This window comes from Archocentrus centrarchus, chromosome 13 (assembly GCF_007364275.1).
Source record: "Archocentrus centrarchus isolate MPI-CPG fArcCen1 chromosome 13, fArcCen1, whole genome shotgun sequence".
In the NCBI taxonomy this organism is placed as follows: domain Eukaryota; kingdom Metazoa; phylum Chordata; class Actinopteri; order Cichliformes; family Cichlidae; genus Archocentrus; species Archocentrus centrarchus.
The window spans coordinates 28,542,771-28,569,895 of NC_044358.1; the positions used below are offsets into that span (position 1 = coordinate 28,542,771).

Sequence of the window (27,125 nt, forward strand, 5' to 3'; positions counted from 1 at the left end):
GAAAACATCCTGTCAGTATAGATTAGTTTTAACAGAGGAATAATTTTGACAAAATATGACTGCACGCCTGTGAGATTAAGGTCAAAGATGGCCTCAGTCTCGAAAATGAAGGGAATCCAAAGATCCTGTTTGCTTAAGAAGCTACAAGTTCAGTTTGGGCCACTGTTCACACACAAACAATCAGAACACCTATGATGCGCGTCCTCTTTTAATGAATGGCGCACCTATTTCAACCCCGCACTGAATTAAAACAGATGAGCAAAACCATGGTTATCCTTTAAGTATATTATTTTCAGCTTTAATTAACATCAGGCTTCATATAATCATCCCGGAATAGATATGTCAAATGGAGCAGCCAGAAGCTCTCTGATCAGTTTTAGTCAACAAGTCCACAATCTGCAAGAACACTGTGCAACAATCAAGTAATGTTACAAAGCTCAGGCTTTAGTGTAATGAAACCACAGAAATACGTGACACATCTAACAGTCAAATAACAGTTGAGGAAGCTTCTTCATAATCCACCCTCAGCTTGGGTGCGTATCAGACAGAAAATTCAGCCCCCCCCCCCTTTCTGCATGACAACCAAATGGAGCATGATGGAGTCTTTGAGATGAATAACCGCAACAAAGTTGAAGGCCATGCCAGCCTACGCTTTTCAAGATGTGATTTCACAGTCTCTTCTTAATGAGCTTCTCTAGTTTGCGGATACGTGAGGATTCTTGCTCAGGGGTGGGTGTACTGAAGGACAGAGAGGGGCCGCCGTCTGCTCCCGAGGGTGGAGTGGGTAGCCTTTGCCTGAAGAGCTCCAGCATGCTGCTCTGTTCGCTGCGCTTCAGGCCCTACACACGCACAAAACAACAGTAAGACACAAACAAAAAACAAAAACAAAAGAGCATGTTGGTTAACAATAAGAGATATGAGATATTATCGGAGATAATGTTGAAAGCTAGATGAGAAGATCCACACTAACTGAATATGTTTATTGTGCTTAAAACAAAGAGTAGAAGCAGCTATTTATATTATTACTGGTAGAATCAAGCTAACTGACCTTCATATCCAGAATCTTCTGGAAGGTCTCAGGATTGCCATCAGCCAGGAGCTTGATGTAGTTATCGACAAACACCACCGGAGGTTCATGTGGGGCCATCACCACCTGCAGAAAAGCAGAGTTTAATGTTGGTGACACCTCCTCCTCCCACCACAACCACCAGCATCAACCACTTTCCTGTGAGCCATCACAGGATGACCCAAGAGATGTTTAAATGATCCCACATGGGCCAGCTATGGGCCAAATGAGGGGAAAGGAGGGGCTCCAGCTGATGGAGCAATGCAGTTTTAGCTGCAAACAAAGTTTAGACTATGCTTCTATATTTAGGTACTCCCTCCTCAGACTTTTCTCCTTTTACACACCAATTACTTCATGCACCAGTGGGCAAGAATTAGCATCACCGGTAATTATTTTGGGGGTATAATGAGTCTGGGTGAAAATCAGCTTTACTCAAGAGCAGGCAAAAAAGTTTAATGGAGCACAAATTTTCTGGATTGAATTCTCTTGGTTGATTTATTTTATTTTCCCCCCAAACAACAGAGACCGGGTGGAAAACACAGCTCGGGTAGCATTTCTTGAAGCCGCTACAGAGAAGGCAGACCAACACATGGCTGACAGACCACCCCAATTCCCATCTCATGCATACGCGTCCACAGAGGGGACCAGCTCACAAAATGTTTCTCCCATCTTTCACTTAACTGAGCCTGTCCTTTCAAGCTTTGGTTCTGTCTTCACCCGAGGTAAAATAAATGAGAAGACGAGCTGCAGAGGCAGTGAGCGAGTGGAGAAATCAGAAGCAAAAGAGGCAGCGAGTGAAGAGCAGGCATCAAAGGCTCAGGATCGTGTGGAATTCTCTGCTTTCTTACAAGCTCTGCTGACTGAGTGATTTACTAAGCAACTGTCCTGGAGCCAGGCCAAGAGAAAGGCCTGTGGGGACCTTGTTAAAAAAAAAAAGGAAAGGAAAGGAAAGAAGGATGGAGAGGCAGTTTAGAATGAAAATGGGCATTAGAAGGGGAAGAAAAACAGAGTAAGGAGGAGGGAAATTTATCACACTGAAAAGGGTAGGGATGAGGGTTACCTTTAAAATACTCTCCAGAAGAGAACTTCAAAAGTGGGAAAGAGAGACAGAGCCATGGCAAGCAGGGCTGGGTGTGGAAAACAGCCACGTCTCAGAGGCTTTGTACCGGCCAGGAGATTCCGTCTCAGACAGACCAAAAAAATTCCTGTGCAATTTGAACATAACTAAGTACTGGCTCCCAAAACAGACAGCCCAAATAAAGACAGGTGACAAATTAAAGGAAAACCCCTTCTGCCCCCAGTGGGAGTGGCTTTTCCCGAATGACAATGCCCCAGGGAGTCTCAGAATGGTTTGATGAGTAAGAAAATACTGTAAATATATGCTGTGCAAACGTAATTGTAAAAGGCACTGAATAATAACACAAAAAAAAAACCTTGTCCCAATGGCAAAACATGGTGGAGGGAGCATCACTGTTTAGAGCTGCTTTGCTACCTTTATGAACAGCCATTAGGAGAGGGTGGGTTGAGCAAATCAACAGAACTGTTGGAAAAAGAATAACATGAATGTTTTGGAATAGCCAGGATGGAGTCCTGACAAGCAGCGGCAATAAACATCTGATGGAGGTTGGTGTTAACGGAGAATCTCTAAGTTACTAAATCCAAGAGTTTACTTGCATAGCAGCCAGCACTGAGTGACCTCTTGGTGGGTTTAATATAAGGCATTAAAAAAATGCCTGCATCTTATTAGTTTATTTACATAAAACTTGCCTAAAATTCTAACAGTGAAATCCTGGTAAGGGTTCAAATTATTAAAGACTCTGCAGTTACCCTCAGTATTTTAGCACCTTTCAGCTCATTGTTTTGGCTTCATGACACAGAACTTTAATATTTCGGTTCAGACTTCACCCACTCACCACCACCCCAGCCTGTAGCTGGTGAAGACAACATTTACCAGCTAAAGTGTCAGAGTCTGAGACAAGACTGAGCTAGATGTACATTAGCCATATCACCATGTCAGAACAACAACTCCAAGTAAATCATTATGTTGGTCCTCCTGTGCTGACTGTTAAGTGTTTGATAACTCATTAACCATAACTCTATACACACATCACATATGCAGCTCGTTCTTCTCCTCAGGCGGCAAAAAGGGGTCAAATTCTGCTGCTTAAAGTCATAGTAACATCTACTTGTAACAAAACGGCATGGTTTTGATTAGTGCAAGATCATTAAAGAAACCATAAGATCAAATAAGCCAAAAAAAAAATAAAAAAAATTCAACATCCTACTACATAAATTTTCATTTGGTTAATAAATCTTATTCTGATAATTCTAAAAACAGCAGATTTAAATATTAGCTATTTTAAACTCTAATTTACCCCTGTGGACTTTATACAAGCTCTCCAGGGTATAACTGAAAGCTTGCAAAACAAAGCTGTTCCAGTTCAAAGAACTTAGGCTGCACTTAATTAATTGACACATACAAGAAATCTGCTTTAATCTCAAAGCTTTAAATACTTAAATTGCTCCTTTAACTCTCCCACTGAATTGCAGTTTCTCAGCAAGACAGATTTTAATTTCAAGCCACAGCATCACAGCGAGTGTAATCTAAAACTATCGTTGAGGTTAGGCAGAGGAATTCTTGTATTGACCTCCTTTCACTGGGATTGTCTTTCAGAGGCTTCACTCCAAGCTCAAGGTGGAAGCAATTACCTACAAGGAACCTTGATGTTACACAATGCGTAAAATGTTGCCATAGTACAAAAGCTTCTTTTTTACTGTCTTTGGAAAGCTAAAAATGGTTACAGGAACAGATCTTTATTGTCATTCAGTCTATCATATCAGTAAAAATACTCCTTTTTAATGTATTTGCAATTTACCTGAAAATTTCTTCAGCAGTTTGTTTGGCATCAAGGTTTTTTTTTTTTTCTTATGACACGTCTCCCGGTATCAGATTTCTAGCCTTCGGAATGATTATTCTGTCTCCTGTTGTCACGGTAATGCATATAAATCAATCAAAGTTTGCAGCTATGTCTGTGAGAGCTTTCCACAAGTCATGCAGATCACATTCCAGCTAAAGGGGCCCACTGGCAGTCAAATTCAGGAAAAGAAAAAGCAGACAGTCGTGGGCTGATGTGAATGAATTAACATAATTCTATAATGTGAAAGCCTTCTTAATGTGCGGCAGATGAGTGGAAATGTACGTACGTATATTCGGGGCATTTATCAGGCAGACAAAGACAGGTTTTTCAGAGGCCACGTGGAACGGAGTGTATCCCCGCAGACAACAGACTGAACAGACAATCGACTATGAAATAGTTAGAAGGGTTTGCAAGACAGTAACTGTCTAAGACAAAACAAAGTTTGTGTGCCTGAGGGCCAGAATCTAAGTTAGGGTGTAAAAGCGCCATCAATCTAAACTATTTCTTATACAATCAGCCACAGATCCACGCTCTTACTGGCCAACATAGCATGACCAGAGCAGGCCACACTTAGCCACACATCAAGACTGCCCATCTTTCGGAAGAAAAGAAGGTCTCCTGGGAGTCCAAGGGAAATCAAGGGACAGGCGGGTGTGTGCTGTTTTCTACCCTCGTGGGATAGTTAATTAGGGTGGAGATTAATCTATGGCATCCACATGCTAGTGTCCTCAAGAGTCTCATAAGGGCTGATTCCAGTGACTGCACTCCTCAAGAAAACAACGTCCTACATGCGGCATGGTACTCTGCACGCGTGGGTGTGTGTTTTCTTGAGTAGACACATGGTTGAAAGCATTTAGTTATTTATTTATTTATTCACTCACACCTTTCCACTGGCTCAAAGTCAACCACATACTGAGTGTGTGTATCATGTTGGCCTGTTTAGCCTTCATTAAAAAAAAAAAGCAAAAAAAAAAAGCAGTGCATTAGCTTCATTCCTATTCTTTCATTACCTCCTGTGAGATGGTTTATTTTGTGGAAACATGCTCATAAAGTGTTAGTGTAAGTGGGGTTAAAGAGACAATTAAAGGACTGTTCTGCCCAAAATAAACTCCAAGCAGATAATCTGCTCAAGTGACTCAAGACAAACATTTAAAGCTGGCTCGGCCCTGCGACCACAAACACTCACAGGAGAAATGTTTGTTCAGTCTATTGTTGAGTTCGGTGGAAAAGGAGTTAGCTGCAGGTCGTGCCAGATTGTTCTCGGCTAAATGTTAGTGTCAGCACAAAAGCTCGTGTTTAACGGGATCTGTCGGGTTTCAACATCAAATCTGGTAAACGGCAAATAAAGGATAAAGGAAAAACCCACTTACATAAAAAGGCTCTATCTAACTGGCCAAGCCTTTAAAGGTCAGAAAATAAAGCTTTGGTAGTAAAAAAAATGGCCAGCTGGAATTTAGCAACCTTAGTTAAATAGAATAAAATCTTAGCTGAACCATAAAAATTGAGTATCATTGATACTGTGTTTAAGTTTAACTACACAGTATTCAGAGTTCTCATTTAAATCCATCAGTTAAAGATGCAAGCTCATTCTGAGTTTATGCATGAAGGGTAAACTGTTTAAATAAATCTCCAGTGGGCTTAGAAGTAAGGTTGAGTGATTTTCCAGCATACATTTAAGGATGGTTAACTTGGCTCTTTTTCATACTTGAACAAATATTCACTTGAAAGCTGCAAAGAAATAAGTGCCTGAATAAAGCAGCTGCACTGAAGTCCAGATCACATTAGCGATACCCCCTCCCACTCCTCACCTTCAGTATCATCTCTGCACGTGTCATGCCTTTAACCACTATCTTGGTGTAGCTGGCAGGTGCCTTGCGGAGCACCTGGGAGCCTATGGAGGGCAGATCCAACAAGACTGTCTTCAAGGAGTGAGTGTCAAGGAGAAGCTGGATGGATAGTTTACACAAGACTTAAACTCAGTCATAGAAGACCAGTCACTGAAGAATAATTATCCAGTTAGGTTAGCTTTTGGACAGTTTTGTAGTTTTGCCTCACCACCACAGTGGATTTTAAATCAAACAATCGTGATGCAAATGAAGAGCAGACTTTAACTCAAGGGGTTTAACAATAGTACTGCACTGCCTCCACCATGTTTAACAGATGATATGCTGTGATTTGGACCACGAGCCGTTTTTCCTTCTTCTCCATGCTTTTATTTTCTCATCATTCTGATACAAGTTCATTCACTGGATGTTTTCCATCAAACTCTAACCTTGTAAACCCTTTGTGAGTATATTCATGAAGGAGGCTTTCAGTTGTAGACTTCAACAATGATATGCCTACTTCTTTGACAGTTTTCTCGAGGAGGTAGGCATATCATTTTCTCAAACAAAACAAAAAAACCCCCCACCAAATACAAGTTCAACACTTAACTCCACATCTTTTGTCTGCTTAATTTGTCATGAAATGATGAAGGAACAGGCCTCCCTAATTACAGCCCTCTGACTGGGGAGGACGACAAATAAAAACAACTAAGTCCAAAATAGTTAATGCACTTCTTTTGTTAAACCCCTTGAATTCAAGCTGAAAGTCACATCTTGATTGTTTTATTTTAATATCCCTGCGGTGGTGTACAGAGACAAATCTACACACACAAAAAGTGAATAGACCTCATTATGTATGTATCAGAACAGTAATGCACCTTTGCATTAAATGAAACTTACTTGTTCAGCTCCCACCATGCTGATAGGCTTACATCTGAACAGGTGGTTGATGAATTTGGGAATGAAAGAACTGAGGATAGAAAGAATTGACAAACTTTAGGAACTTTCACATAGGGCTCACAGAAAGAAGCATGAATGTGTGTTTATACACTGTACTTTGTGAACTTGATGCAAAACTGTGTGAAATATTTCCGTGTGGAGGCGAGATTGTCCCTGATGATTGGCACATTTTGTTTAATGTGCATGATAATGGATGTAACGTAAGGACTCTGGTCACCAACATGCTCCACGCTCTGCCACGGCATCTAGAGGGGCAGAAATAAAAAGTTTAAGATACTTTTCCAATTGGTTTATATGATAATTCCTTTAAATGCACTGAAATAAAGCTAGAAAAAAAACAATTGCTGGCAAAAAGACATTCGCAAAACAACGATGCATTTGATTTCAAGCGTATTTATTATAGAAGATGAATGTGTGAGCGCATGACTGTCTTCAACCTTGCTCATAGCAGTTAGAGCGGGATCGCAGGCAGCATCGAGATCCTGAACAAGCAGTTGGATACTATTTGAGATCACACTGTGAAAACACGAAGGGAACATCACCACACTCGTCACATAACAGAAGGTAGGCTTGTTTTTTAAAAGAAATAAAAGCTGGCCTGCAGTTGTCACGTACGTGCTGAATGTGTCCATCTCCCCTGTCAAATTAATTCTCTCCACCAAGACTTTGTCTACCTTCTCCTTCAGTTTCTCTTCCAACTGCAACGCAGAGACAAAAAAAAACAAACAAAAAAACAAAACATGAATGTGCACGTAAACACACAAAAAAGGGCCAGAATGGATGAAACCTTTAAGGCTTTAATCATGAGCGTTTTCCTGATCAAACGTGTCAGTCTGTTAACTGTCACCATGGCAGACATCGTGCACGTTCCCAAGGATATTGTCTCTGCTCATAAAGCTCTAACTGACATGACATAAATGCACAAATGCTGCTTGAACAGATATTTGTACATGCCTGCTGTGTGGTAGCCAGACAGTACTCTGCAGTGCTCAGAATGCTACAGATCAGGCAGAGCTCATCTACAGTGAACTTTGCTGCTTCAGAGCCTTCTTTTTCCTTCAACAGACTGCTGATGGTAAGACCCCCGCTGTTAGTGCTGGATCTGGACAGAGATTGACAAAATGAGAGGCAGAAAATCAGCAGTAGAAAGAATGACATAGAACAAAAAGTAACACAGAGGTCATGATTAATACAAGCAGAAAACAAGAGAAGAAAAAAAAAAAAAAACCCAAAACTAAAAAGGTCTGCTAACTAACTCGGGTAAAGAAGGCAGGGAACGCAGAGAATACTGGGCCAATGAGAGTTCATTCAGGCAACCCAGTCATTAATAAATGTCAAAACATAAATATGTGTTTAAACCCACAACATAGCTCAAGCTCCTTTCAAGGGCCTCTTTCAAAACCAATTCACAGCACACCACACTGCATGGGTGTCTTTCAGTATACATACTAAGTGCATCTATGACAGCGAATGTACACAACTCAGAATGTGGTATGCATTAGTCACCAAGCTCAAGTGTGTAATTACAGTGCACGGATACTCCTTTGTGTTTGTGTGTACACACCAAAGCTAGTGATGAGTTCTTAAGTGGCCAGTGAGCCAGAGATGTTTTTGCTGGTAGCATTTTGGGTTTTGCCACAACTTAACCAACTCCAGATTGCTTACAGCATGCTATTGTAAATAGTATGTAAATAGCATGTAAATAGTCCGGCACATCATGCACATTGTATATAGTGTTATTATTATTAGTAGTATTAAGGTTAATATTGTTTGTTGTTTTTATATATATTCTTTTCTTAATAGTGTGAATTATTATATCTTTATTTATATTTATAATAACTGCGGCTGCTGTTACACCCAAATTTCCCCTCTGTGGGACAATAAAGGCTGTTTCTTCTTCTTCTTCTTCTTCTTATTCTCATTCAGCAAATACAGCGAGGGCTGACGATGTTAGGTTCAGACTTGACTCCAGAACAGCCACAGAACCAGAATACAAGCGTGACATCTGTGTTTGGGGAAAAGTTCATCTTAAATAAATCTGTCAATGACGGAAAGTTTTGAAAATTACTCCTTTTTTCAAATGTTTTTCTTTTTTTTTGTGGAGATTCAGCATCTTACAACAATGTCATGCTGGTACTTTTTTATTTATCTGTAAATTCTCAAAGAAAAACCATAGAAACCACCTTCAGTGCAAAGCTGATAATGTAACGTTTACAAATGACATTTTAGACATATCACTTTTAATTTAGATGACCGAACCTGAAACAATCTTACTTAGGCAGGTTGCCGGAAAGGATCTTCCAGGCGTACTCTCTGAGGAATTTCTGGAAGATGGTTGTGAGAGCTATCATTGGTTCTCCAGTACTCAGTTGGGAGCACTGCACCATACACTTTTTGTAATAGACAAAGAGGTCAGCACAGCTGGGCAGTACTGCTCCGCCCTCCTCTGTGCCAGCCTTGGGAGGGCCTTGTGCCCGAAAATCAGCCACAAACCGGTCAATCAGTTCACCCAGATTCCTGCAGAAAAAAAAAAAAAAGCAGACATGCATGCATGGAATTAAGGCCTTGTGAAATTAATTAAATCAATTACTAACATTATTGTGTTCTTACCCAATAGATCAGTTCATAGACAAAATAACAAGCACACAGAGTCAGATGGATAAATAGGAGAAAATAGTTCAAGCATCAAAATCATCAGTGCTGCAGTCAACAAGTCTACAGCCAGTTGGTGTGGCCCAATCCTGCTGAATCAAGGAACTAAAGCCAAGGACAAAACAAGCAGGCCACTGTTCTCTTCTGCTATGTCCCACTGGGGACAAGCTGATCTGGCCCTTGCCTGTAAGGCCTTTGGACAGAACTAAAATGAGGTTGTAGCTGCAGAATAGGTCAATCCCATCCCCTTGGACAGACAAACACTATTTAATGCTCCAAAGAGCCAAGAACCAGGGGCTGCATACAAGCACCGTAGTCCCAGAACTGTTATAGGAGCCATCACCAACACTGGGGGAGGGGAGTGACTGAGTGAGAATTTAAGTGTGGTGGTAAAATAAGTGAAAGGGGAGGTGAAAAAAAATAGGCAGTAAGAATAAAAAAAAAAAAAAAAACGGATTCGGAGAAAGAGGGTTATAAATAAATAAAATAATGATCAAGAGAAACAAAAATGAAACATAAATTACATAAAGGGAGACTGGAGAAAGGCTACCAAAAAGAAAAAAAATAAAGAGGTGGGAAAGAAAATAGGCAGATCTGCTGCGGCAGCACTTATTCAACCTCCCTCTCTCTCTCTTTCGTTCAGTGTCTGTGGTTGTGCAGCTAATGGGAAACATTTATGCCACAGTGGATAGAGGAACAACGGATGGAAAGACAGAAAAGGGAGTGAAGTAGAATAGGGGTGGGGGTCTGATTGATGAGTGGGCAATGGAAAAAGCATGCATGTGCCAGCTTTATGCGCAACCTGCTCCCAATTCTGGGTCTGTGTACCCTGACCCAATTTGATCTTCTCTGCTTCTATGAGTGTGTGTTGCTCACTTGTCTTGAGATTCTATGTAGACATATAGATGAGGTTCGAAGCACTTGGAGACAATGCCATGGAAAGGGTTGTCTGGAGCTTTGGGCTTCTTTGGCTAAAAGAGGCAAAGAAAATGCATCATTAATGAGCAAAGGTAACAAGACATTTTTATGTTGCCTCAAGAAAATTATTCAACAAAGGAAGCAATATCTGACAGCACCATTATGTTGCCCAAAAATATCAGATGACGTTAATCCATGTCAGCTCACCTTAGCAAGATCTTCATCCTTTTCTGTGCCCGCATCCTCTGCTGGGTCATCCTCCAGAAAGGGGTTAGTTGGGTCTAGTGGGCTCTCTGGCCTCTTCTGCTATAAAAATAAAGATAGAAAATTTTCAGTAGTGCTCAGTTAGTAGCGCATGAAAGAGGTTGATTTTCACTAAAGAATTTGTTATATATATATATATATATATATATATATATATATATATATATATATATATATATATATATATATATATATATATATATATATATATATATATAAATAAAAAGCTGTTTAATATTAAATGTGGGATTTATTACCTTTTTGTCAACACAGACCAGGCTTTCATGAAGCTGCACCTCCAATAATTAATTCCACTCAACCAAATCCCTGATTGAATTACCAAACCAGCATGGGTGTTAATTGAACTGAAGACAAGAGGGACTCTGTCTAGGCTAAACATTATCAGTTCTGAACAAGCCTGGCCTACTTGGCCATGGCAAAACTAATTACGCCCCTTATAATCCATCCATTCTGTGTATCACTTCCACCTCCACATGGCAGAATGACCTGGATTAAAAGATTTCTTTAGGCTGTGACCCACCAAAAGCACTGTGTGAGCAAAATAAGCTATAAATCAACAGTTTCATGTAAATAAACAAGAAAAAAAAAAATCAAAGATATGTTTTGACTCACTGGGATTAATCAGCATCCTCCCATTTGGCTTAAACTACAACAAAACCTAACTGGAAGTATTTCAGCAAGCATTAAGTTCCAGCTGGAGAGCACATGTTTTGAATCAGTTTACCATGTGACGGTATTCAGATGACCTTCCATATAGCAAGAAACGTGTCAGTGAAGGAGTGCATTTATGTCGCAATTATGATCAAACTTCCTCTCCCTAAACATTATTTGGATATTTTCAGCTTAAAAACTCCAAGGTGGCTCGCATTCAGCAGGCATGAATTGTTAGCCATGTATTGTTTGCTTTTCTTACTCCGGGAGCATCCGTCAAAGTGCATCCTGTGAAGCGTTTAGCCAGCAAGCCCTCAAAGTTCGTGGTTCTCTGAATGGCAAACAGAAGCAGTTTCACCTCAATCTCCTTAGCCCGCGTTCGCATCACTTTGGCTAGCTCTGCCCTTTGGGAGTAATAGAAAACACACAAAGCACAGATGTAGTGTCAATTTGAGCATGTTACCTCTAATTTCTATAATTTCAAATTCCAAAATGTTTGACACTGCTGCAATTTTGACCAGATGGTTTTCATTCCCAGTAGCAACACACTGTTCCTACATACTTGGTCTTCTACGTTTTCTCCTGTAGAGAAGACGTAGAAGACTAAGCAGCGTTTCCCACTAGGTCACTGCTCATGTAGGCCACCTACGTCAACTGCGCAGAAAGCTGTACCAGATCCAGGAGTCAGGCCTGGCACGCCATAACAGCGGGGTTCGTTTCATAAAGCCCAAAAGTCCTAACAAGCAATTTCTCGATTTCTGCCTGGATAATTTAATTCAAATTCACCTCAGCTGGACAGACACACAGTATTCCCTAATCAGCATAAATTAGACAATTATACACACCATAAATCATAACCTAACTTTCGTGTCAACACATGCCTCTCGATGGGTTTTAAATCATGTGTTATATGCATATTTACCTGGTGATGTGGCAGAACTCCACGGCAATACGCTCTGTCATGCACCACTCTTCGGGAAACATGCGCCCATATTTTTCTTCGTAGTCCAACAACTGCCGCTTGATCCAGGCGTAGCGGCGGTCAATTTTATCAAGCCAAGCAACCTGATAAAACAGGGATGGATATTTCTTTTTAAAATGAGATTTGACTCAGCTTCCCTCTATTATGGAGCTGTAGAGTAAATAAACAGTTAGCGCTTACATCTTGATTTTCCTGGAAGAGGACCAGATACTCTGAGAGGTGCTGCCTAATAAACTTTTTGATGATCTCTTGCTTGATGCGTGGGTCGAGCACATTTGCCACCAGGCAGGCATCTCTCAGCACGTTACTGGGTCCACCTGGTCTCTGTGAAAATTGTTTGGGACATGCAAAACATGTTTTTTTTTATTTATTTTTTTTTTTTTTAAAGAGAGGTAGATAAAGAAAGGGGGTACTTCAAAATGGAGACTTCCAGAAGAGATATTTACCTTCGAGCCCTGAGAGGGGAAGGCTTCTTCAAAATCTGCCAAGATCTGAGTCCCCAGTTCGCTCTGTGCCGCCTTTACTCTAGAGAGGTCAAAAATGGTCACTAAGCAATTAACTGTTATCTCAGTCCATCTTGCAGAAATTAGAGCATTTTAATGTAAACCTCCAAAAATACAGAACAAAGTACAGAGGCAGAAATATTTTGGTTCACCAGCTACTCTGACTGAGAACTTTTATGACTAACAGCCAGTTAATAGAACCCTTATTTACATTTTTGCCCAAAAAGTCAAAGAGAAAAACATTTTACAGCTGTCAGCCTTTTATTCACAATTAAATATAGGCACGGATAATGGGTCAACTGTGTTTTTGAATGATTATATAAAAAAAAAAAAAAAAAAAAATCACCAGTAACCAGTAAAATACTTTGAAAACTCAAAAAAAGAAACAAAACATCCAAGCTAGGTTAACTAAGTACAGCACCAATGGCATGACAGCCATTCCAAATAAACAGGAGAGGGTGGAGATGCAATATCGCTTTTGGATGTCTCAACATCTCTCGCTCTTCTGATTGGCTTCAGAGCATAAGATTCTAATTATACAGTAACTCCGCAGCTCGCAGTGATTTCTGTGGCATCTATGTGGCCACAGTTGAGCAGTATGACTCAGACAGGGGGAAAAGCATTAAGCGATAAAGTGAGAAAGGCTTATTAAAAAATAATCAAAGTTAAACTTGCTCAAAGGTGACAGCTACACTGGCTCCATTTAGTCACGGTTCAAAGTGCTGTCTGAACAAAAAAGGTTAATTTCTCAGTGAATTAAACAGAGGAATGTCAAAGAGAGCCTGACAGAAAGCTATAACGTGCATATTAGCCAGTTAATTTCACATTTTTAAAGAAACCTTGCTTTAAAAACAAGAAAGTTTGTCTGTGTAGTATTCTCTTGTCTGCATCTGTAGTTGTGTGCTTGCTAATTTGTATTCCTCATAGACTACAGTCTGTGTAGCCCGTGTTTCTCTAGGAGAGGTCTTGATACTTTCTATTGACTGTCCAGCATCCAGCTGTCAGCCCTGCCTTCATATCTTCCCTCCTCTCTGTGCCTTTCCTATCATCCTTCTCTCCAGCAGAGTCACTTCTTCCACGCAGCTGTTATTTGGTATGAACACTGTCTACCACACCTCAATCAAAACAGAACAGAAGGTCATCTTTTTTTTGTTTTTATGGATCAGCTCTGCTTTAAACCTGAATATTAAACTGCTTAACATGTCCCATACTGATTCTGGTGTTCTTGGAAAATATTAGTAAAAATGGAAATCTGGGAAGAGCTTTGTGAGACAACAACAGCACAACTACGAACCGTGTGTGTGTGTGTGTGTGTGTGTGTGTGTGTGTGTGTGTGTGTGTGTGTGTGTGTGTATGTATCTATGTGTATGTATCTATGTGAGGCAACATTCAGACAGTGGCACGACTGACTCAACAAACACCATCAAACGAAGAATCGTTTTAGAGGTACGGGACTGATGAGTGACATTGAAAGAATGATTAATCTCAAGGACTCGGTGTGAAAAATGCATTTTCCGCACACATACGCAAAAGGAATACACAGAGATGAAAACACAGCCTCAGAAATAGCGTGTTCCTTCTCTCTCACAATGGAAGAAATTCTGGCATAATGCAACCCTATTCAGTGAATTTCCTTCCTGTGTTTCCCTGTATGTGTGCAATATCTGCATAAACAGGATGTAATAAGCAACATTCTTCACCTACTAGTGTAACCACTTTCCAACTGTATTTCAGCTGTAAGGAAAAAAATCACCCTGTGGCTACTAGAAATGAGATCTTGAGTTATGCTTCTCATCAAATTGTCCATACGAACTTGAGCAAAACACTAAATGGACTTAAGAGCTGGTGCAATACAGCAAATATGCAGAAAATATACAACATGGGAAAAGGAAAATGAAAAAACTGAGACAGAATTAAACTTACGGAAGCACACACTTTTTTCTGGCCACTTCATTAGTTACATCTTGCTAGTACCAGTTGGACCCCCATTTACTTTCAGTATTTCCTAAATTCTTTGTGGCACAGATTCAGCAAGTTACTGGAAGCATTCCTCAGAGATTTTGGTCCATATTGACATGGTAGCATCACACAGTTGCTGCAGATTTGTCAGCTATACATCCATGATGCGAATATCCCATTCCACTGCATCCCAAAGGTGCTCGATTAGACCCACATCTGGTGACCGTGGAGTACAGTGAATTCACCGTCATGTTCAAGAAACCACTTTAAAATTATCTGAGCTTTGTGAGGCGTTATGCTGGAAACAGGCTTCAGAAGATGGGTACACTGCGGTCATAAAGGGGTAGACATGGTTGGCAACATTATGCTGTGGCATTTAAATAATGCTCAGTTATTACTAAGGGGCTCAAAGTGTGCCAAGAAAATATCCCACCACATCATTACACCACCACCAGCAGCCTGAACAGGTGACACAGGCTGGATGGATCCATGCTTTCTTGTTCTTTATGTCAATTTCTGACCGTACCATCAAATCTTCTTTTGTTCATTTTGGATGAGCCCAAGCAATGCATTTTCACCAAGACACCTCTCACTCACTGGATATTTTCTATCTTTCGAAACCATCTAGAGCTGGTCGTGTGGGAAAATCTCAGTAGATTCTGAACTACTCATGCCACATTAAAAGTCACTTAAATCACCTTTTGTCCCCATTTTGATGTTCAGTTTGAACTACAGCTGACAGGCCAAAAAGCACTGAGTTGCTGCCATGCAATTGGCTGATTAGATATGTGTGTTAACAAGAAGTTGAACCACTGTTCTTAATGAAGTGGCCAGTATAAGGTTAATTATAAATACAAAATTCTGTCAAGTAGAAAATACATTAACAAAAAATAGTTTTATTTCTCCCTCACAAAGCTATACACACACATATTTGTTATACACAACAAATAAGCTAAATACACCAAACTGTGTTTTATTTTAGATAAAACGTGACTTAAAAGGATTGAAAGAAAAGCAAGTATTATAGCAGTATTAAATTAGTATTACAGCTGTCACGTGATTGGCTGATTAGGTATTCACATTAACAAGCAGTTGTGTGTGTGTGTGTGTGTGTGTAAGTTACCTCTCTGAAAGCTGTCTGATCTGGGGTATGCCCATATACTTGTGGAAATGTTCGAGCACGTTGACCACTCCCTGCAGCAAGTTGGCCACCTCACCATACTGCCTCTTTCTGGTCATGGCTCTGGAACATAAAACATGTGTAAGTATTTTTGGAAAAAAGTTAAAAATCAATCCAAACCTATATTCTAAAGTAGTTAAACCAAACTCCTCTATAAAAATGTGCATCCATATCAGGCTAGCATCATTCCAGCTGCATGTCACTGGCTGTATCTTTAGACAGCTATAAGAACAATGTGCAGTTACTGTTTCTATCTATATGAAATGAAGGTGAAAGATGATGTTTCACATGTTGCCGTATGCAGTAGAAGGTTTTCCCCTAGCTCCAACAATTGTTCTGCACCACTTTTAATTTTGAAGTAAAATAAAACTGTTGTGTAGCTGACGATTTGTTGGTTACATTATACAAGAACCGTGGGTGCAGATGATACACTAAAATCACTCATTACCATGCTGGGGAACTTTCTGAATAGTTCTGTTGTTATACCCACTCTAAAGAGTCGACGCCCCCCGCCAGCATATGCAGGTGGTTCAGGGTGGTGATGGAAGTAGTGAGGTGGCGCTTGGCATGATCCAACTGCTTGATGTCCCGTGTAATCTCTTTGACCTGTGCAGGAACAAGTCGGACAGGATAGGCAAATAACCCACAAGGAGAAAGGGCAGAGAAAGCAACATGTAAAGAAGGAGGCGGTCAAAGTAAGACAAGAAAGAAGCACAAAAAGGAGAATGAATCTAAGAGTGGTGCACCGCATGATGCAATATGACAGAAGAGACAGAGCTGGATCAACAGCGCACCCACTGCTTTGAGAAACTATTTTTCCTAGATGCCTCCTAAGGGAGAGTCGGCTTGCCACTACTCCCCCTCATCATCCCAACTCATCTCCTATGTAAACATTCATCCTACTGGCCTTCCCATGACTAAGGCACATCACCTGGATTTTAAATAACTTGCCCCACAGTCCTCTGTTGTAACAGGAGGATGCAGACTGTATCTCGCCCCTGCAAGGGTCAAATCACCAGCGAGCTTCAGAAAGCTACCTTTGTGTGTGTGTGCTTGTGTGTACCATTTGTTCAGACTTCTCAGCCTTGTCCTTAATGTCTTTGATTTTTCCAAAGAGCTGCTGGATGGCTATCTGGGCCTCCTCCAAAGCCTGCACAAAATAAACAGAGCAACATGATAAGATGACTGCTACTATATAAAAACCACTAAAACAGTTAGACTCACACATTTGCATGCTAAGGCTTGACTAAGTGAACATCTAGAGACTTTTCTACTTGCTGGCTGGCCATCCACTAGAGCAGAATACAAAACAACAAGAAAAAAAAGTCTTTAATGGTTCTTCTTCAGGAGGTGTAATGCTGTCTCCATCTTCATTGTGAACAAGTCAACCTAATAAGTGCCCTTTAAACTCTATTCTCGTATGTAATATATCATAAATTAAATAAATGTCCTTGATTTTATTTCACACTGATACCTTTCTTCCCCCAAAGCAACAAATAAACAACTCAAATTCATTAGCAGAGAAAACGGAAAGCCTGCCAGGAACAGTTGGTAAAACTGATTTATTCTTTAATAAACATTCAATTAAAATCTGTCAGTCTGAATAAAATCATCAACTTCCTGATAAATCAAACTTTCAAAAGTGAGTTGGACTTCTAATGTTTTGCTGTGAGAAGCAGGTGTTGGCTGGAATATCTGTCTGCCATTTGTGGTCGTGGCTGCCTGGGTCAAATTTCCATGGAATGTTTTTTTTGTTGTTTTTTTTTTTTTTATTAATGTGGTCTCAACAGTGGCTTTGGTCCAGGTGAAAAATGATCCTGCTAATGCTTATTCCCAGCTCTGGAATGGAGCAATGTCATACATACTAATTATGTGTAGAACTGACACGTTAACTAGATAGCTGACATTGATAGATCCTAAGCTGACATATAAGCCATAAGGCTAAGCACTGCATAAAGGCTGTCACTATAAAGGCTAAATACATCATTAGCAGCTTTAACAGCCTATTAAGCCAGGGCAGATTAGATAAAATTAGACAGTGAAACTTGTCAGATAGCTGAGGTGCCATTCTAATATTTCCCCATCATCACACATGGCAGCTGTTCTTTGATAGTCCAGACATCTGATGCCAAGGTAACCGGCTTCATTTGGCCCAGTGCTGTGGTGGCTCTGCAGACTCAGCTTTGACTGTCCTCAGACTCTTTTGAGCACAGGGAATGCTAACAGCTGGCACCAGCTGTGCAAGGAATTTACCACTTTTAAAAGCACCTATAAGAAACAAGTAGACATCGAGTTAACAAACACGCACCCTGACACATAAATACAGCTCGCACTGACAGCGGGGGATTCATTTTCCTTCCTGTTTGGTGTCAAAGAGCTGTGATTGCTGACAGTCTCCTGCAGACATTCAGCAAAAGTAAAGATGACACAAAATGACCAGTTCATAAAGTCAGGAAACCCTAATTTGGCCTTTAACCCTACAGAGGGCGTTCTAACCTGAAAGTTCTTAAACTAAAACGGCATCTAGTTATCTGCCTCTATCTCATACCCTCCTTTCTTTTTATGCTTCATACCACCCTTTTGGTTTTCATGTAACTGGCGTAATTAATTGGAAAAAATGAGAGGTTAAGTGATCACTCTTTGATCTGTTGGTTGGGAGGAAGAAGTGCCACTGAATCTTTAAAGAGGTTCCCTGGAGGAGTTCTTAAACAAACAAAGTGCACACAAGAGGCTTAAACTTCCCAAGCTGAAATTTGTCGCTCATGCAGACTCAGCTGAGTCAATCTGGCTCGCTTCCTAGCACTCATTTCCTGTATTTAGCCTTGAGGAAAGCTGAGCGAGACCACTGCCCAGCAGGCGCCTCCATGCCAGAGATGTTATCTGCGCTCCACACAAACACGCACATCCAAACCAGTGTATCCCTAACATGCAATAAGCTGCACATGTTCCATGGCACATATAAGGCTGTATTATGGAGTTTAGACAAGAAGCAGAGAGCTTTGTTTCATTGTTTGAACACAGTTGGGATGCATTTTACTTCTCCCTCTGGCAGACTCGGAGTAGCTTTCTAAAGTAAAGGGCATACTTAATGTTACTTCTGAGTTTTGTGCCAAACACAATAAATCTGATCAACAGCTGAAACCCTGCCTGAACAGCTTTCCTGTACATTTCAGGGAGACAATTTAGACAGAGGAGAAAAGCTCAGGAAATCACCACTCATGTTAAAAAGGTTTGCTATAGCCAAGTCTGACAGAAAATAATATCAAAGGCAGCATTTTTTTATGCACTGTAATGTATTTAAGAGTGGCCGGCTACTATGCTGCTTCTACTGTTTTTCTTGAGAACTTTATACTCATTTCTTGGCATAGTTTTGACACAATATGCTTTAGGATTTTACAATAGTCACATTTAATGAGTTATAATGAATATAATTGGGATATAGACTCAGAATAGTGAGACAAAAGACAGTTTAGGGAGTGCAGTAGACTAAAGATGAAAGCATGGAAACCACAAAAAAAAGCTCAACGGCCAATTTTGAATTAACATTAAAACAACAATCTAAAGCAACTCTATAGGAAGACAACCTGAAACTGACAGAGCTATAATGTGCGTACCACTGTGCACAACAACTTATTACTATGATGATCAAGCTCAAACGATGCAGTGTAAAATGCACATTGACAAGTTTCTAAAAACAAGAGTTTTCTTTCAATTGCTAAATTATACGAGTTAAAGTTTGCAGCCATCATGCATAACTGCTGCCAGGAGAGCACGGCAAGGTCAAGCAACCAGTTTTCCCTCACACGCACACCTAAGCAAGCCTTCCTCCACACCTTACTGGGTTTGGACTTGGATTAACAAGTAAGCACATGCACCATCCAAAGACTCAACAACAACAACATCTACCAGCCACAGACAGATTATTGTTTCAGTGCACCAGCCACTCAACAGTAAATCATTATTTTGTGCTTTAAATCTACCAGCTGCTTTTTAATTTTTTTTAACCATTATTTGGAGGCTGGTGCTAATTTCCCATAAGCCTGAATAGCAATCAGTTAACAGGACTGTGAATGGCAGGCAGAAAATGATAAATTTTTGGTCTTGTTCTTCCACAAATGAAACATCCATAAACCAAAACAACATCCTTAATTTTCATTATAATAAAAAAAAAAAAGCAATAAATGCAAAATAACCTCTTCATTAGTGCCATGGCATTATTCTCAGATGATTGTGGAGCAGGTGTGCATGCAAAAAAAAAAATCCATGTTGCCATGCCAACGGGCAGGCGAGAGGATGCAAAGACAGCTGTATGTGGCAGGAACCTCACAGGTTTGCAAACCCTAGCAGATAAAAATATTTCTGTGTGTAGTGTGGGATGCACACAGCCAGATTAGCAAAAAGGCTCCCAAAAATCACCCTCATCTTCGGCACGTCAGGTAATTGCATCTGTAATATTTTCAGTCATGCATATAAGCCACATATGAACACTGCCATCATTTCTTTAGCTAATGGGAACATTCATGCCATCACAACTCAGTTTGGTTTTTTATGCCACTTCACACCATTTATTATAGTCACCATGCTCAGTTTAGCTTCAGTGCTGTCTGTTGTAGCGTGATCCAAAAGCCAAATCGTCAAAGCACTAGTCAATAGTGATGTTTCTGTTTGTTGACAAATACATACAGTACCAGTGGAACCACATTTGTTTTTGTTTTTACATGAAATTAATCAGAAATGCTGGAAATGAAAACCAATGTCAGAATCGCTCATGGAATAATGATAAACGCACTGAAGTCAATGGAATAACTGATGGGATAATTCATGATTTTTTTCTTGGGAGTGTGGTCAGCAAAGACGGCAGTGCAGAAGAAGATGCTAGAAGCCGCACCAGTAAAGCTAGACTGGCATTCAATGCCTTGCGACCTTTCTGGAGCTCAAAAAAAGTTGAGTATCTTGAGCATCATCTGTTGTTCTTACTGTTTGAAGAAATAAAGGCAATTAAAAAAAAAAAACATTTCATAAAACAGTTGTTCCATTCCCTTCACAAACAAGCAGATTCTTGGTCTTATGGATGCCATTTAATGAGGCTGCCAGCTGAGGATCTCTGAAGTGGCTGTTTTTCAAACTACAAACTCTGATGTTCTCGTGTCCTCTTGCTCAGTTTGGCACTAGGAACTGGGAAAGGATTTTCTAATGATCAGGTAGACTTTTAACATGGTAAACAGCCACTGGAACACTAGACAGATGGTTGTTGAAAATTGGCCTTTGAAGACCCACAGATATTTAAAAAAAAAAAAAAAGCTAAATGGTTTACAATGATTAAAATGATCATTTCCAACATTTCTGGGAACTGGCCCATCAAAATCAAAAACCTGACCTGATTGAAATTTGGTTGCTCTCATGCACCTCTGGACCACTTATTTACAGATCTCTCCTAGCAATTCCTGATATGACCACTTGCCCTGTGCACTCTGTAATTTCACCATGGTCCTCAAACATGTGCAGAGGGGAGACATCAACGTGTGTTTCAAATGACTCGAATATTGTGTCGAGGATCATCACTGGTCATGAGAGCTGTGTCTATGGCTACAATCCAGACACCAAACAGCAGTTTTCAGTTTAAGAGCCCACATTCCCAACCCTGACGTTAATGTAACGAGTGAGAAGTGCGACATAGACATTTTTTTCCCCATCAACGCTGGGGGGAATTTGCCTCCACAGTTTTTAGTCATAAAACACAACCAGCCAAATTTAAACGAGGTAAGGTTTCTGTAGGCCTTTCCCACAAATTTCTGATCACACCTGGTATATTAAAAACAAAGCTGGCGGCTGGTAAAGCCACCAGCGCTGTGCTCTGGTTTAATCCCTTGTACTACAACAAAGCCTTAATCACATTGCCAACTCTTAAAATGTATTGAGGGATGAACACTGCATGTGCAATTAATTCAACACACTGAATATCTTATAGTCACCAGACTCTGACCACTAAGACAGTCACATATCCATACTCTCAGCCAACAAGCATGACAGTCTGACTCTAAAGAAACTACACAAAAAACTCAAGGGAAGTCATACCCAGAGCACTTCAACTTTCTCTCTCTTCCTAATTTGCTCACTCCATCCTCCATCACAAAAGTTACTATCATGGGTTTCAACCGGAGGACTGCAAAGAAGGAGTTCAGTCAATAGCAGAAATGACTAAATTGCTGATCTTGACATTTTTACTCTATTGCTGTCTGTATGTTTCAGTTGAAATGAACGCCCCTCCGTCTTTCCATCTGCAGAAAGGATTTTCCCCCTGGAAAAGTTGGAATGGCTCTGTGGGGTTGGAAAAACAAACTAAAATTATTGTGTGAGACTGTTTAATGTTATTGGTCTGGAGGGGATTTAAAGGGTTTCCGCTACCAAACAGTAGCTAACTGGGAGAGACAGGACCAATGAGCCAGACTACCTGACAACAATGCACACCTAATCACATCAACTGGTCAGAACACGTAGGGCTCACCCATCAGGTGTCACATTCACTTTAAGCCACAACTCTTTGAGTGAGTGAGGACCTGGATTAAATCAGGAGGTGCTGTTCTTTTTGATCGTGGTCTCACAAAAAAGGCAAAGAGTTCAAAGCCTGAGTTTTAAAGAAATCTAAGTATTTACATACGGAAATCTATTTCACAGACGTGTTTTCCGTAAAGAGGGGCAGTAGAAGCTGCAGGAATGGATCTGAGTCATATTGTCCTTTTCCATGGAAGCAATATGGAGAGACGAAAGAGACGGAGAGGGGGAGGGACACTGTCTTCTGGGTTTGTTGCAGCCAGTGGCACCATTCTAACTTGGAGAAGGATGCAATCCTGAACACCACAACTGATGAACGCACGTTATGTATGAACATGATTACTTTTCTTTGTCTCTGTACTTCACTGGGGAGTACAAGGTCTTCGCAATGTGTGTTTTCACATTGATTGAACTACACCAACAATGTCAGTACAAAATATTATTCAAGGACTTCTTTTAAAACCTATATTTGTTTTTGTTTTTTTATATCTGAAAGAGATAATCAAGAGGACTTTTACATGTTACTTAATGACCCAGGGGTCAACTTACCTGTCTGCCATCTTGGCCTACATTGGTCTGGCCTCTGACAACTGTCCTGATGTTGTCATCCAGACGCCTGTCAAACATGGCACAAAACGGCAATTGATTCACACTGACAGCCAAATACAAACAAGTAGAAAAATGACTATTAAATGTTTAACACTAACTCACCGAATCTTCAGGCGAATCTTGTTTACCACATCATCAATGTTAGCCAAGGACTGATGGAAATACAAAGACAGGAAATCAGGGAAATATAATGTGACCTTACCTTATACATTCCAAAACTTAGTATTTTATTATAAGTTGTAAAACTAATACCATTTTTGTTATTCTTCCATTTGCATACATTTAACAGAAAGCAAACCAACACTGAACATAAATGCTGCTGCTTTTCACAGATTTGTGCTTAAACAAGGAGGTAGCTTTGCTTCAGATACAATTGGAATATCTATGCCTCATATCCAGGGCTGGTATAACCCTTAACCTAAGTATTATGCAAACAACACAATAAGGTGAAAACGCCTGCACAACTATGCTCTCTTCTTGAAACAAACTATAGGGTTATAGTGACCCCTTATGGAACGAGAGGATACACATGTTATGATATAGATATGTCTCAAATTTTATTGGCCCAAAAAAAAAAAAAAAAATTTAAGTTAGCCCAAACCCAAGAGGAATAAGACCAATTATTATGAACGAAGGAAAATCTGACTAATTTAACTACAAATGCCCATATTTCAATCTCAACTACAAAGAAAGTAACTAGTGCCCTCCATTTAGCCTCGCAGTCAGGTTTCTTTCTTGATCAAGCTATCACATGGACCAATGCTGCATTAGCCAAAGTCCAGGCCAGCTGAGGTAGTCAACTGCTCTTCATGACATTCATCTTGCATTTAACCAATTTAGGAATTTCAGTGGTGCACCAACACATTCCATTTGCATTAAGTGTCCACCTTGGGTCGTGTACCTTCAGATGTGGAGATATATTGGAAAATTATTTAGTCCTCACCAGGTCTTAAAATTAATACAACCTGAGATGGACAACACGTGACATGTTGTAGCATTTCATTATTTATTTCACAAAAATTAAACCAAAATGCAGAAGCAGTGTGTGTGAAAAACTAAGTACGCCCTATTGGTCTTGTTTGTCCAAACGACATTGTTTCAGAAGTCTTGTGGTTTATCCACATGCAAGTTTGCAAACATTAAGCTGTGCTGCCATGTTCTTTTTAAAGAGAGGAGGCGTTCTGCTGGCAACCAAACAATCCATACTTGGTCAGTCTTCTTCTAATTGTACTGTCATGAACTTTGACATTTAACGGGCCTAACTGAGGTGCAACTCTTGGGTTTGTTGCAGTTTCTGTGAGCACTGCATGGTCGGACCTTGGTGTGAATTTACTGGGACATCCACTCCTGGGAAGATTGGCAGCTGTCTCGAGTATTTTAACTTTCATTTTTCTCTTTGTAGAATGACGGACTTCAAATTGTTTGGAAATGACAATTGCTTCTCTAAGATCACTGTCTTTCCTCCTTGCCATTTCCATCAGAATGCTCCAGACCAACAAACCTTCTGCTTTTATTGTGGTGTTCACACTTTGTGATGATCAGTTTAACAAGTTCATTTGATTACTAACTCCTGGCTGCTACTTACCCTCTTGATTCATATGGAAGGAGAAAGGGTGCGCTTAGCTTTTCACACACTGCTCCTCATTCTGTGGCATAAAATTTCAAGGCTTATTATGAGATGACCATATTATATATGAATGGCGAGAATATGGGCTTTTCCCACTGTGGCAAATGACCATGAAAAACACTTCCCAAAGACTGTCACTTCATTTGTGTCAGTCTGAGCCTGGGCCACATCAATTTGTATAATTGACATAAACATATACACTACATTGCCAAAAGTATTTGCTTATCTGCCTTCACACGCATATGAACTTGAGTGACATCCTGTTTTTAATCCATAGGGTTTAATATGACATCAGCCCACCCTTTGCCTTTGCAGCTATAACAACTTCAACTCTTCTGGGAAGTTTTTCTACAAGGTTTAGGAGTGTGTTTATGGGAATTTTTGACCATTCTTCCAGAAGTGCATTTGTGAGGTCAGACAGTGATGTTGGCTTGGCTCACTCCAGAGACCATGTCTCCACTTCTCTAGGGTCCAGTGGTGGCGAGGTTTACACCACTGCATCTGACACTTTGCATTGCGCTTGGTAATGTAAGTTTGGATGCAGCTGCTCAGTCGTGGAAACCCATTCCATGAGGTTCTGTTCTTGAGTGAATCTGAAGGCCACATGAAGTTTGGCGGTCTGTAGCGATCGACTCCACAGAAAGCTGGTGACCTCTGTGCACTATGAGCCTCAGCACCTGCTGACCCTGGTCTGTGATTTTATGTGGCTTACCACTTCGTGGCTGAGTTGCTGTCAACAGTTGACTGTGGAATATTTAGTAGCGAAGACATTTCACAACTAGACTTGTTGCGCAGGTGGCATTCTTTTACGGTATCCTGCGGGAATCACTGAGCTCCTGAGAGCACTCTTTCACAAATGTTTGTATAAGCAGTCTGCATGGCTAGGTGCTAGGTTTTATACACCTGTGCCCATGGAAGCGACTGGAACACCTGAATTCAACGATGTGGATGGGGGAGTGAATACTTCTGGCAATATAGTGTACATTTCAGTGTAAGCCTGACTGCAGACAGTTGTGTAGCACTTCACTGTACCTGCTCGGTGGGGAAAAGCGTGTTGATGTATTCAACAGCATTGAAGTCGGCTCTATCCAGCGGGTCTTGGCTGGGGAAAACCTTGCACACAAAACACAAACAACGTTTGGTCGGAACCTCACGGCAGACACCTATTTCACATGGGCTAACCGACAGATAACTAGTCATTCACGGTATGATACCCTAACATTAAACAAACAAAAACAGAAGGTAAAAGGTAACGTTAAAGTGTTCATATTTTAATTATATGACACGAATATTGTGAATCAAACACGGTTAACATTACGGTCAGATTGGTGTTTAATAGCTAGCTTTCGTAGTCCAGCTTTTTTTTTCCGTGCAGGAAGCAAGCAGGATGGTCAGCCTGAGCCTACCTGCCGACAGCTGTCAGCACACCAACACAGACCTACAACAACAGCTTACAAAGAAACGCTACGACGTCAAGCGGTTACCTGTTCAATGGCTAGTTGCACCTCTGGAGTTAGATGCAAAATAGCCTCCAGATCTTCAGCAAATTCAAATTCTTCTTCTTCCATCATTGTCTAAACAAACCCAAAGCAGAGACCTCTCCGGCATATCACTTCCTGGTCAGGAGACTTCTGGGATACCGATGACGGAAAGGGTAATGCTGCATTTCAGGACTGTCGGAATTTACAATAATCTGTGAGCGATGGATTTCCATCACGCCCCCGACCCCTCACTCTGTTTGGACGCAGATTTCATCCTTTGGACGCCCTTAGAATTGATTACACTGTAAAAACTCCATTGTAAAAAAAATAAAATAAAAAAACTGACTCTTTAATTCTCTGTTATGTCTTTAAGAAAGACATAATAAACCATAGCATTTTTTTTAAAATTTGTCCAGCTCAAACATCGAGTACACTTTATGAAATATATAGTTGTTGTGTGCTATGCTCATAGTGAAAACACATTAATTTTCATATAAGGCTTAATTCATATTAACTTAAGCAACTTGCACTGCTTAATTACTGTACTTTAAAAAAGGTTGATGTTAAAAAGACATGAGAGACATGTCAACAAAACCAAAACAAAAAGTGGATTTTCAGCATTTTAATTGTTATATTCTACATGCATTAAACATTATTTATTTATTTATTTATTTATTGTTGTCCAAAATAATATTTTGGATCCACTTTTTCAACAACTAGATTTACATTTTGTCTCAGGACAAGTGTCATCTACGTAACAAATATATGTGTTAGTTTTTCCTGCATGGATTCTTTTCTAGTTCAAGGGTGGAACAGAAAATGTCCTGCAATTGTTTTTTTGGGTTTTTTTTTTTTTTTTTTACTGATTTATACTGCATAAGAATACAATTAGAGTTAAGTTATATCAAAGTTACAGCCGCTTTGAATTATCTTGCTAGATAATGCAAAACCTTTTTTTT

The 27,125-nt window shown here is 40.2% G+C and overlaps 1 protein-coding gene across 2 annotated transcripts; it reads right to left on the minus strand.

The window, feature by feature from the left end:
* Positions 1 to 265: 265 nt before the first annotated feature.
* On the minus strand, positions 266 to 26,313 carry vps53 (VPS53 subunit of GARP complex). Of its 2 annotated transcripts, none has more exons than XM_030744105.1 (22): positions 26,170 to 26,313; positions 25,718 to 25,798; positions 23,161 to 23,210; positions 22,999 to 23,065; positions 16,961 to 17,047; positions 16,388 to 16,503; positions 15,841 to 15,960; positions 12,702 to 12,780; positions 12,436 to 12,579; positions 12,196 to 12,338; positions 11,536 to 11,677; positions 10,545 to 10,640; positions 10,296 to 10,390; positions 9,042 to 9,284; positions 7,722 to 7,869; positions 7,383 to 7,465; positions 7,205 to 7,283; positions 6,864 to 7,012; positions 6,708 to 6,777; positions 5,793 to 5,930; positions 1,049 to 1,153; positions 266 to 839 (listed from the first exon to the last, which is right to left on the minus strand). In XM_030744105.1, exons 1-22 carry the CDS (start codon positions 26,254 to 26,256, stop codon positions 669 to 671), a joined length of 2,493 nt encoding a protein of 830 aa, XP_030599965.1. In that variant the 5' UTR covers positions 26,257 to 26,313; the 3' UTR covers positions 266 to 668. The 2 variants fall into 2 exon arrangements, with proteins under 2 accessions (XP_030599965.1, XP_030599964.1); XM_030744104.1 differs by having other exon boundaries at positions 267 to 839; positions 10,545 to 10,643.
* Between the last annotated feature and the right edge of the window lie 812 nt (positions 26,314 to 27,125).